This window comes from Artibeus jamaicensis, unplaced genomic scaffold (genome assembly GCF_021234435.1).
Source record: "Artibeus jamaicensis isolate MK-2021 breed Jamaican fruit bat unplaced genomic scaffold, CSHL_Jam_final contig_2259, whole genome shotgun sequence".
NCBI classification, from domain to species: Eukaryota; Metazoa; Chordata; class Mammalia; order Chiroptera; family Phyllostomidae; genus Artibeus; species Artibeus jamaicensis.
This window is the reverse complement of record NW_026521468.1, coordinates 9,287,740-9,299,890: the sequence shown is the minus strand read 5'-3', so window position 1 is coordinate 9,299,890 and position 12,151 is coordinate 9,287,740. Positions and strand designations below refer to the sequence as shown.

At 59.3% G+C, this 12,151-nt stretch overlaps 2 protein-coding genes across 8 annotated transcripts in view; one reads left to right on the top strand and one right to left on the bottom strand.

The window, feature by feature from the left end:
• The window catches only part of B3GNTL1 (UDP-GlcNAc:betaGal beta-1,3-N-acetylglucosaminyltransferase like 1), a 29,889-nt gene extending 27,941 nt beyond the window's left edge, over window positions 1-1,948 (top strand). For all 4 annotated transcript variants that reach the window (XM_037157759.2, XM_037157760.2, XM_037157757.2 and 1 more), the window contains one exon: window positions 1,010-1,948. The gene's annotated coding sequence lies outside the window, so the exon portion shown is untranslated. The remainder of the gene's footprint in view (window positions 1-1,009) is intronic.
• An 82-nt stretch (window positions 1,949-2,030) lies between these two features.
• The window catches only part of TBCD (tubulin folding cofactor D), a 117,593-nt gene continuing 107,472 nt past the window's right edge, over window positions 2,031-12,151 (bottom strand). For 2 of the 4 annotated variants that reach the window (XM_037157768.2, XM_053661318.1), the window contains 7 exons: window positions 10,573-10,694; window positions 8,978-9,055; window positions 7,998-8,087; window positions 7,626-7,713; window positions 6,668-6,777; window positions 4,732-4,816; window positions 2,031-2,423 (listed from right to left, as the gene is read on the bottom strand). In XM_037157768.2, the coding sequence (XP_037013663.2) occupies window positions 2,310-2,423; window positions 4,732-4,816; window positions 6,668-6,777; window positions 7,626-7,713; window positions 7,998-8,087; window positions 8,978-9,055; window positions 10,573-10,694 (687 nt within the window). In that variant the 3' untranslated portion in view covers window positions 2,031-2,309. Of the gene's footprint in view, window positions 2,424-2,498; window positions 2,580-4,731; window positions 4,817-6,667; window positions 6,778-7,625; window positions 7,714-7,997; window positions 8,088-8,977; window positions 9,056-10,572; window positions 10,695-12,151 lie in introns of those variants that run through there. The other 2 variants (XM_053661317.1, XM_053661316.1) reach the window with 2 other exon arrangements.

Below are 12,151 nucleotides of genomic sequence, written 5' to 3'. Positions count from 1 at the left end.
ACCCAGCAGGCGTGTGACCCCACCCTCACCATGCACCTGATGGGTGTGCACACTCTGCACACACACCTCAGACCACGACATGGACTATGTCTTCTGCCACCTCATGACCCAGAAGACTTTGGGGTCACATACCGTGCGGTGAGGGGACCAGAGCTGGTTGGTCAGGGTCCTGGTGGATGGCCTGCGCTGCCTGCAGGGCTGCCAGGTACCAGTCTGGGTGGATGTGAGCGCATGTCCCAGGGACCACCTAGGGGCGCAGCCACTGAGCTGACTTCAGGGGGCACGTGGACCAAGACAAACCATCCATGAGAATAGCAGGAAATGGGCCGTCACCAACCAGGTCCCGTGTTCACCGCACTGGCCCACAGTTCGTCACCTGCTCTGCTCTGGCTACAGCCTGAGTTGTGGGGGCCCAGGGATTTCCACCAACTTGTCACTTGGACGCAGGTGGGCTCCAGAAGCCATCGCTGCACAAGGTGTTCGCTGCCACTGGGCACCTGGTATGAGCGCCTGGTGACCAGCGGGGCCTGAGGGTGAGCAGAGGTGGCTGGACGCTGTCCGCTGGCCAGCAGATCAAGTTCGTGTTCCATGCAGCACCAAGTGAGACCAACACTGGAGGTCCCTCCTGTGTCCGCGATCTCTTGTGGGCGTTTGTGCTACACCAGAGATTCTGTTCCTTCTCAAAGGCCTGTGCTTCGTTTTCTGCAGCCAAGGTCCAGATGCTGCTCAGCAGGCACTCCCCACCCCCAATCTGCTGTGTCCTGTACCTGGTGCACAGCAGGTGGGACTTTGTGTGGCTACCTCGCACCAGCACGGCCCAAGGCTGCTCATCCTGGACCCTCACCAAGTGGCCTCTGCCAGTCAAGGGGTCTCCAGCTAGTCCTCCATCTGAAATGGAAAACTCCCTACTTGAGACTTGCAGGAGGGATGCACACTGGGAGACCTGAATGGGTGCTGGTCTTCCCAGGTACAGCCCTCGCACAGCTGTGATAAAGGCTCTCTCTTCCAGGGGTTCGAGGTGATTTGCCACCAGGTTGAGCACATGGACAGGAAATGCTTCCAGCCTGTCCCGGGCTTGGCCCAGGCAGGAGGACGCCAACCCGATGAAGCCCATGGTGAGGTCACACAGCAGGGCCCACTGCAGCCTCTGCCCACAGACCTGCCGTCACCCGCGTCCCACAAGGGCAGGACGCTCCTGCCCAGGCACAGTCACAGCCCTGGGTTTTTGGCCCTGAGGATGGCACACTGACCCCTCTCCCTTGGAGGTGGGCAAGGGCTCCTGCATCCCGCACTCGCCTCCCCCTCTCCACCCATGACAACCCGAAGGACGCTCCCCGCAGGCTGGCCCCGGCCCCTCAGAGTCCTCGGCACTCAAGCAACAAACCCTTTACACACTGGCCCTCTGGCGTTTCGGACGCTCGGTGTGAGCTGGTGCTGGACGACTTAGAAAAAGGGTGACTTTTCCAGAGTCACGCACGTGAGCTGCAACACTTCCCACATCACCTGAACCCTCGTCCTGAGACGCTGCCCCCGGGTCGCCCCCTCGAAGCAGAGGCCTGTAAGGCTTGCCCCCAACACCCATCTGCCAGTCGGGGTCTGGCACTGCTGTCATAGGCCCGTGAGTGGCTGCAGCTGGCCTTGGCCAGGACTTTAAAAACACAGCGATGGACTTTTCTGGTTGTCAAAGCTGCATGAGGGTAAATGACACCCACATGTGCCGGACACTAGAATGGGGTGGGGTGGCAGGAACACCGATACCCTGATCCTGCCGGATGGGGCGGGAAAGGCCCCTCCAAAGCCCAGTGAAGCCCTTGCAGCACCTGACATTCAGCTGGGCCGAACCAGGCCTGAGGGGACATGGCCTCAGTACCAGCACAGCCTGCCCCTCCCAGGGCCACCCCATCCCCTGAGCAGCCGAGAAGGATGGAGCCGAGCCCTGTGGCCTCCAGTTCCCATGCCCCATCAGGCTGCCACCTCGCTCTGTCCCAAGCCAACCAGCCCCACCATTCACACAGACAGACAGACGTGGATTGCTCAGCACAGGATTTTATAAGATGTGGGTTTGCGTTTAAGACAAAAGCACCAACAACCCAGGCCACCCAAGTGCAAGACACATATTATAAAAAGCTGCCTCCGTGGTGACAAACTCCGAGTCCCTCAGCAAATGTACCAGCCAACGCACTGTGTCCAGGTTTTCTGTGGTCGTCACATCTGGCGGCTCCTCCATCAGACGGGCGCACGGGCTCAGCTTCCAGGACTGGCCTCAGTGGGCAGCGGGCTACAGAGGACATGGGACAGGGTCAGGCTGGTCAGCACCGTCTCCCTGCCATCTTTGTGCCACGTCCCCGGGGCCGTGTGTTTGGCAGATGGGGAGGCTCCTGTGCTGTCCTCCCTGACTTCACCCATCTGTGTGCAGAATTTTCCTAAGGAAAACGTAAGCGCACGTTTACTTGGGAAGCTGATGTCACCGCTGGCTTGTGCACAAGGAACAGGAAGAGTCACATGTTCGCCTGCCACCTGCATTCCTCACAGTGTTGCCGGAGGGCTGCCCCGCTCAGCACCTGGAGTGGGTGTCTGGGCTGCAAGAGAAGGGCGCACCCCGCTGACACCACTGCGGCACCAAGAGGGGCAGTAAGGAAACAGCACTCCGACAGACTCAGGCAGCCCAGGAGGAGCCACAGAACAAGGCGGGAAGGGGCTGAGTGGAAGGTGGGCCCAACCGGCGGCTCTGAGACAGGTCCCGAAGGCAAGGGGTCCCAGAGTGAAAGCCCCATACCCAGCGCTGCCCCTGCCTCAGACCACAGTGAGTCGGGAAGGGAGTTGTTGCTTCTGAAGTGGAAATGCAAAGAGAAGAGACAATGGGGAAAGGAAGAGAACAGCCAGGAGCTGTCAGACAACTGCACACAGACATGCAACACCTCCGCTCCACACACCGCCACGCCACGGAGTCCCTAGGAAAGCAGACTGCGCAGCAGGGCCCCAGAGTGCTCAGTGTCACTGACGTCAGTTCCCAGCAACCCCAGCCTCGCTCCTGCCAGGTTCCATTGTGCACACTGAGAAGTCGACTCAAGGCCACCTTGAAGAAAACAAAACTGGGGGCGGAGACAGCTAAGTGCCATGACCTAATGGATGCAAGACCTCAGACCACCTGCATCTCTGGGACTGAAGGGCCTACACATCTCTCTGTAAGGTGGGCTGGTGCTGGCTCAGTGACGGACAAAATGTCCATGGAGAATGGAGACTCCAAGGAGAGCCACGTACGTGGGCCCTGACATAGGACAATGGACAAGGTGCTGTGGCCAGAATGGGGCTGGGTCAGCTGCCCACAGAAAAATCCACCTGCTGACCCCTCCCTCAGCACACGCAGAACCCAGCAACAGACAGGTCGTGAATCTAAACGTCAATGATGGAACAAAGCTTTCAGGAAAAAAAATCAAGGGCTATAAACAAAACCTTGGAATAGATAAATGTATCTTCGACAGAATCCATAAGACAAGATAAACAAGGAAGAAGTTGTGGTAGGGTGGAAGACATTAGACCTAAGGACCAGAAGACAGTACCCTACGAATACAGTATCAAAAGATGGGCAACCCAGAGGAAACACAAAGATCTGACCAGGTGAAGGAAGAAGGTCCAAACGGCCAGCGACCATAGAGGTGCTCAGTCTCCCCCAAGGGAGGCGGAAGCCGAGCACACATGCTAACGAGCAGCCTCACTCCAGGCTCCGTCTCCAGCACTTCGTCACTGAAGCCATCTGCTCGGGGACCGGCCCTACATGCACAGGCAGGTTCCCCGAAGCTCCCACTGCACGTTAGACAGCAAGGCCTGGGTACTGGTGACAGGTGTGCGGGGACTGCGCACCACCCTGGGTGTGACCAGCACCAATGCCAGCAGGGCCATTCTTCCTCGTTCCCTGAGAAGCTTAGGCACCACTGCTCCAGAGCTTGGGCCCCGACCCAAGTCCAGGGGGCAGCCAGCAAGGACAGGGACAAGGGAAGGGAGTGGCCCCATCCCCGTGACCCCACTGCAGCTCTTGTGGGGCTGATGGGCAGACAAGCCCTGCGCCTCTGCCAAGTGCACATGGGAGTCAGAAACCCACCCATGGTCACAGAGAACCTGCAGGGACAGCTCAAGGCCCCAAGATGCAGGGAACTGCAGGGGTGGCACAGGCACCACAGACGTGGACACTGGTGGCTTCAGTGGACAGACCCACAGGCTATGGAGACCCTGTGGGGTGATGAGCTCCCAGGCTGGAGCATGTCAGAGGTGGCGAGGGAGCCAACATGGAGGAAGCAGAGCAGGCTCAAGGAGGCCTCCGCCACACGAGGGAAGAGAGTTTGGTCCCTGCCGGCTGCTCGGGGGCCAGAGAGGCTGGACTGTCACCCACCAAGCAGAAGGCCCACCCTGGGTGCAGATGATCCACGAGACACCCTAGATGTGCCCAGTGGGGCAGGGGGCCTGGGAGGCAGGGCAACTGGAGCACAAAACCCCTTCCTCCCGGAACTCAGCACCTGCTGTGTGGCACAGCTTGTCAACGCTGCTTGGAGAAGGGGCTGACCGGGGGGCCGGTCGTGTGGTGCTCCACCCCCAGCAGTCCCACAGGTTGTGTGAGCCCAGGATGCTCCAGACTGTAGCTCAGCACCACAGATCGATGGAGCCGTCTGTAGGCCTGGCACGGAGAGGGCCCCAGGTGTCCCTAGCGCAGCCTGACGGGGATGTGCAGTTAGTTACCTTGGGGACCAGCTGAGGTCTGGGTACTCCGAGAAGGTCACACAAGTGGTTCCGCTTGGCTCTCACTAGGTGCAGCTCCTCGTCCCTGGGAGGAGAGGGCAGGGCAACTTCAGCCACAAGGGAGGCTGCTGGCTTGGCGTCAAACCTGACACGAACCTTAAACTCTCAGTAAACTCCCTGTGGGGTGCAGACACCCCAAGGTACCTCAGATGAGGAGATCGGGGAGGGACGCCCACCCCAGAACCTGCACCCCGGCCCCCTCGTTCCAGCTCCGCTCCTGAACCCTTTTCTGGGAAAACTGCTGAAGGACACAGCCCAGGTACAACTGGGAACAGAAGGGAAGGGAAAGGAAGGGGGTGCCTGGTGGGGCCCAAAACATTATCACGGGGCTTTTTTAAAAGTTCTGTTTGATTTTAAAAGCTGTTCATTACTTTTAGTAAAAGTCAAATCTAGCAATCACAGAAAATATAAGGGGAGCTCCTTTTTAAGTAGAAAGGGACTGAGGTGCAGGGAGAGTCCCCTCTGCCCGAGGAGGACGGAGGGAGGGACCCTTCCAGCGCTGGTGTGTTCGGGCTACTTGGCTCTTCACTGTCCTTTTCAAGGTGAATAGGTGTTTTTACCAAGTTGACAGCACAGAAGGGGGTGTCACCCGTGCAGGAGACTGCCACCCTCTCCAAGGATGCTGAAGACAGACCCCAAGGATGGGGTCAGTCCCAGCTGCTCACAGAGCAGACCTCCCAAAACCACATTCCTCGGCTGGAGTAGTCACTGGGGGGCAAAGCCGTTCACGAGACTGTCTCCCTAGAAGGCTCAGACCTCACGGGAGCATCACTGTTCAGAGGGAGACACGTGTGGACATACCACATGCGTCCGTAGGCAGAATGCACTGACCTTCCCAAGCCTGGCATGGGCGGTTCGGGGCCAGCACCAAGACCTTGGCCACCAGGGCCCAAGCAGACTGCCACTGGACCTCTGCAAGCTTTGTGACACCTCCAAAATGGGGGTGAGGACAGGGGTGGGTGCGTGTCAGTGCATGGACATGTGAGGGCACACAGGCCAGTGTGTGCGGTACCTGGAACACGCCGAGCATCGCCTGCGCACCTGCTGCTCCTGGTCATCAGTGCTGCCCACCCGGACCCGCGCTTCCAGGCCACACCTCTCTGGCTTCCGGACGCCACCCACGCCTCCCCTCCTGCAGCGCTCTCCCACCCCCAACTTGACACATGTCTCCCGGAAATGCCGAGACTCAAGAAGCAACAGAGACTGCAAGAGAGTGCACCTAAAATGAACATCGAGACCTGCGGGCAGCTCACGGTCCTGCTGTGTCAGGGAGGCAACTGGCTCTGGGGAGGGAGTGGGAGGAACCCTGTTTCCCGTTTCCTCCGTCCTTCCTGATTTAACACGTCCACGTGTGGCCATTCGCACCGACTGGGCAAAGGCCTGCGGGCCCTTCTCAGAGGTGAGTGGGCACAGCAGCCCCTGTGGCAGCCGCGCGGCACGTGTTCCCACACCACACACACCATTGTGCTTCTGATACTGCAGCTCAGGCAGGGGCACCAGCCTCCGTCAGCACCCAGAGTCCCCTTGGTGGTTAATTCATGAAAACGGCTACAGAAAAATAAAATCTTAGCTCGCCTCCTTACATACAAAAAATTGCAGTGGAAAGAAAGGTCGTTTCATTTTGAAAACCCTCCCCTTGGACCCCAGGAGGTGCCCCATCTGTCTGCTCCCCTGGGGTGCGAGGGAGAGAGCCCCCCCAGTCGCCCTGTCCCCTCGTATAACCAAGAGCGAAGGCCATCGGGCCAGGAGCCTTGTCTCCTGTTCCCTTCAGAGGGTTTTGGGGAGAGACGGTGGGGACAGGAAGGGAGGGAGTCCCCATTCACTGTGATGTGCACTGTGATGATGCACCCTGGAGAACGGAGGGGCCCACACTCACCAGGCGGTGCCACTGAGCACGGCCATGACCTCGTCTATCACGTCCGCGCCCACAGTGTCACTGTAGGTGAGCAACATCTCATACACCTGGCTCGCGGTGGTCTTGCGAATCTGCAGAGGACACAGCCCATTGGGGGAGGGGCCAAGACACACAAAGCAGAGGTGACAGGGCCCTGGAGTCCGACTGAAACCTGAAAGATGTGCTGACCTCTGCCCCTAACTCAGGAGATCTGGCCACGCCCACATGTGTCCCCGAGACAGGAGTGGCCACCTGGTTCCTTGGCAGTCCTGCCAGCAGCCTATCAGGATGCAGCCAGATGCCTGCCAACAGGCCGGGCCACACAGCTCTTACTGAAACGCCTCATGGGGGAGAGGCCCCTGACTGCACATACGACCCCTGACCTGGCACGTGACCTCACCATCTGGTCAGGTGGCCTGAGAAGCTGCATTTCTGAGGGGCGTGGCTGCGTGGTGAGGGCTACTGTCACCTTTAGGAGAATGGCACGTCTGCATGACCTGAAGAGCATCTCTTCAGCCAAAGGGAAGAGTTTCTAGGAAGCCTGACCCCATGGCAGGCGGTTCTGGGTGAAGGTGTCACTCAGGTGTGGGGCCATCCAGGACCCTCTGCTGAGACCCCTGCCCAGGGCCCTCAGGGGCAGACACCAGGGGACGAAACACGGGGGTGGAGGGGGGAGCTCACTTTGCATCACCCGCTCACCCCCAGGAGGACACGGGAGAGCCCCCTGCAGGTGCTGCTCCCAAGACCGGGGTGTCCACGCAGCAGGACCCCCGCCACACCTCGCCATGTCTGAAGAGTCAGAGGAAGGCCGTGCCCCCGCCCAGGTCCAGATGGACCCCGCAGCTGCTGCCCCAGCACCGGCGACACCAGCACCAGCGTCCAGAACCCCTGCCGACGAGCTGCCACGGGGAGACCCTGGCGCAGGCGGCCACACACTCACCACGGGGAACGGGTGGCAGAGCAGGAGCAGCAGCTGCAGCAGCACCTTCTTCCTCACGTCGCCGGGGAACTGCACCATCCCGCAGAACCTGCGGGGCGGCACACGGTGACGGCTGGTGCACAGAGGAGGGTGCCCAAAGCCACGCAACCCCCAGCACGGCCTCCAGACCGCGCACTCTCCCGCCCAGATCTCAGAGGGCAGGGACACTGCACCGCCCTCAGACCAAGGCCATGTGCGGGGAGAGCTGGGGATGCCGCAACAACTTCACTCTTGTTCTCAAGACTGCACACGGGCTCAGGACCACAGACTCTGCCTCTCGCCTCCTCACCCCTGCCCCCAGCCCGCCTGTGCCAGCAGCAATGTGGGACTCACACCGCGATGCTGGACCGCAGTTTCTGGACGTCCTTGGACTTGTGGATTTCTGCCTTACAGAGCGCAAGCAGCTTCACACAGAATGGATGGCTGCAAGAGAAGCACAGGGCCTGGTGTTGGTGCTATGCAGTCAGCAAGTGACGTCCTGCGGGCCATGTCCCTGGGGGACGCCGTGCCAGGTCACCTTACCTGGATCCTGCACAGGCACACCTGTGCCAGACACCCACCCACCCACATCCTCGCGGCCACTCAACGGGAGGGCAGGCCTGTGCTGGCAAAACCAACACACAAAGGAAACTGAACTAAAAATGTAAATGGGCCTCACACGGTGAGTCCTTGGAATTGTCCAGGAGGAGGGGAAAACACTGCAAGTTAGATTGTGACAGGGTGAGCGTGAAGAAAACAGAAAAGAGTGAATAATCCCAAACACAAGAGAAACGTGGGAAGATGGCAACTATGTTACTAATCACACAGAAAACGAGGAGGACGAGGAACGTGGAAGCATCAAAAGATGCAGATTTAAGACCAAGTGACAGGATGAAATGGGCCAGTGGAGAGAGGGGACCGCCCGACAGGTTTTCCCCAGAACTGCCTGCTGCTGACGACACACACCAACAACAGACACATGGACACTTGTCACACAAAAAACGGGCAAGAGTCGCACAGCTCAGAGTCAAGGGCTGGTGCCGCCACATCAATACGAGACCAGACTGCGTCACTGGAAATGAAAAGGCTCCTCTTACTATTAAGACTTGATCTTAACTTTGTATATACCAAAACGTAAAGCAAAAATTCACACAGCAAAAATTGATGAAATGATAGGAAAATTAAAGGAGCTATATTCATAACGGAAAATGTTTTCTCTTGCCATTTTTATTTTGAAAATTTCAAACCAAAAACACATTAAGATCTTAGAACAATCAGACAGGAAGCTACCCCACAACCAGCAGGGAGATCCGCCGGCCGGGAAGAGTACTCACTCCTCCTCCGCGGTGAGGATGTCAAAGCACCCGTGGGCCAGCATCTGGTCCAGCATCCGGAGCAGGGGCACGGAAACTCTGAGGGGAGAGGACGTGCCATGAGACCGCAGGTGCCAAACCATGGGGGGGGGGGCGTGTGGAGGGCGGGAAACTCAGCACAAACCATGCCGACCCCCGTGCCACGGCACCGCCCGCCCAACCCAGACCCCGGGAGAGTCTTGTTGAAACAGTAAGCCCATTTGGAACTTCAGGTGGAAATGGGGAGGGTCGGGAAAACCCCACCCCGTGGAGAGAAAGGAGAAGAGAGCTAATGTGGCTCAACCTCACAAGTCAAGGATAAAAAAGAAAAAGCGGAAAAGGAGGTGACCGAGTTCACAAGCGTGAGGGGCCTGCTGTGAGGGAGAGACACCAGCCCTCAGCAGTGAGGAGGGGAAAACCAGGTGAAGACCCAAACCAGTCGCCTCCGGGGAACAGCCGACTGGACGTCCCACACCCTCGGCCGGGAGGGAGGCAGCACGAACGCCATGACGCATCGCACACAGCCCCTCGGCTCGGCGCCAGCGGGAGGAGAGACTGTGAGTGACGGGGCGGGGGTGGGGGGGGACTGGGAACAAGCGGGTGGTATCAGCAGGGATGCAAACGGCACAGTCGCTCTGGACAACAGCTGGCAGATTTTTTTTTAAAGTTTAGTATTTGCCAACCACACGACCCGGCCAGTGCAGCCCTGGGCCTGTGCCCAGGAGAGGAGGACAGAGACGGCCCGAGGGCCTCTGCGTGGACGCTCGCCACAGTTTCATCCGTCACAGCCTCAACTGGCAACACCGCCTGAGCGCCCGTCCCAGGCAAACAGAGAAACCAAGTGTGACAGAGGGTCCCTGAGAGAGCTGCTGGACCCGAGGAACCGGACACAAGACAGGTGCAGAGTGTGAGAGTCCACCTGAAACTTGGGAGAGTGCTGGCCACGCAGGCGTGAGGGACAGCACCAGTGGTCGCCCTGGGGCGGGAAGTCTCGGGGTGTGGATGCACTGTCTCTTAACTGTGGTGATGGTGTTGAGGACGCGGACATGAGCCAAAACTGCACGTTTTACGCGCATTCCATCAGAGCTCATTTGCACCCACCCAGGGCTGTTAGAAAAAAAGGCAAGGCCACGGGCTGGGCTCCTGCTCGCTGAGAGCTGTGTCTGTGCTGCCCACACACAGGACGGGCTGCGCAGGGCGAGAACCGAGTCCAACAACCCGCTTGCAAGGCTGAGCTCAGAGCCCCCAGAGTACACCCCACCCCTGTGGGAAAGCAGTTAGCAAAGGGTTTAGAAAAAAGCTCTAGTTGTTGCTGTGACGCCGTAGTCCCAGCTAGGGGAGCACGTGGGCCGAGGGCCCTATCTGGGGGTACACCGGCGGCAAGCTGCGCTGCCGTCTTTACTTCTGACACATCTTTACTTCATCCCAGCAGAGTCCTCAGTGCAGGCTGCAAGGGGCCCCAGAGAGGTGACAGGGTGGCCTGGAGGTACCGTGCCTGGCTGTGTCCATGACCCTCACTTCTGCTGGCCCCACCCTGCCCTTAAAACCTGGGCATCTGGGAAATGGCACCTGCTCACCTGTAGTTCAGAAGGTTGTCCTCGAAGACCTGCAGGAGGGCCTCACTGAAGCTCTCCAAGGCCTGCGGGTCGTTCTGGATCCCCTTCATGTGCGCAAACAGACTCTGTGTGGAGTACCTGACCTGCAACACAGGGACGGTCTCCTCACACCGAGGCCAGACCGGCCGCTCCCTCACCGCTCCCCACCCCAATGCCACAGTGACAGGCAAACTCAGAGTGTTCAGCAGCAGAGGAGACTGAACCACAGAGAAGGACCAACGCCCGGCCAGGGCAGCAGACACAGTGCAAGTGCCTGAAAGAGAAACACGCCCCTCGAGGCAGCAGCCCAGCCCACACCCGCACACACTGTCGCTCCGCATCCAGAGCGACCCCTAAGCCATTGGTGGCAGACGGTCGTGGGTCTCCATGGAAAGTAGGTCCTGGCGTCACAAATGGCCAGTCGCTCTGAAACCTTTACACTGCAAACCCAAAGGCAGCCCCTGAGGCACCACTGGGCTCAGAGACCCTCCCCACCAGCACTCCACCCACTCAGGAGCCGGGCCTGGACACCGAGGGTGGGGAGGGGGCAACCCCATGCAGAGCAACCCCCCGGGAGGCAGCGAGATGGGGCAGCAGAAGGCTGGGGCCCTCCAGGCTGGATACAGCGGCCACCAGCTGCCCAGGAAAAGAAGAAATGACTTGCGTCAGAGAGCGCCGCCCTGCAGTGTGCCCTGCTCCTGGGGACTGACGACAGCTGGTGGCCACAGGCTTCCCCTGGCCCTGCCCTCAGATTCCAAACCAAGACGAGGAGTCCGGGCCGAAGAGAACAGAAGTAGGAAGCGGATGAGACCCGCCCCAGACTGCGCAGAATGCAGGAGTGGGCATCCACGTGTGGACTTAAAAAAAAAAGACTCACTATTTCCCAAGATGAACCTGCGCCAGAAAGGCACGAGGAATAAGATTTCTGAATGAAATCCAGGACTAGTACAGAAAACATGCGTACACCCCCGGCCACAACAGAGTTTCACTGGGAGTCGAACAGCAAACTCCGGGAAGCTGCACAGAAGTGCAGGACCCAGAGAACAAGAGTGGAGGACGTGAGCGGGCAGAATGGACCGATGGGCAGACTGATGGGCAGACGGACGCGCGTGTGGGGGTGGGGACCAGGACGAGACTGTCCCCAAAGTGCCCGAACCCTGAACCCACGGATTCAGAGAACAGTGAATTCCCCCTGGTCCTTCATGGACCCAGTGCCTGTTCCAAACTACCGTGGGGGAGGGGCCTGCGCCGCGTTGTCAAAGGCCATGCAGGGACGCGCATGCGCACAGAAACGAGGGCGGGGCGGCAAGGGCTCCTGTCCTTCAGACATCCATCAGGGTTATGGAGCTCCGAGGCCACGGGGACGCGACCCCAGAAAATGGACACGCCGCACACAGGAGGTACAGAACCCAGAAACCAGGTACAGAGTGGCGTGCACCAGTGCCGTGCGTAATGTCCGTGCATGCGCGGCGTGCGTGCCGTGCGTAATACCTGTGCTGTGCGCGGTGCAGCGGCGGCAGAACAAGACCGCAGAGCTCCCAGGGCAGCTGAGCTGCATGCA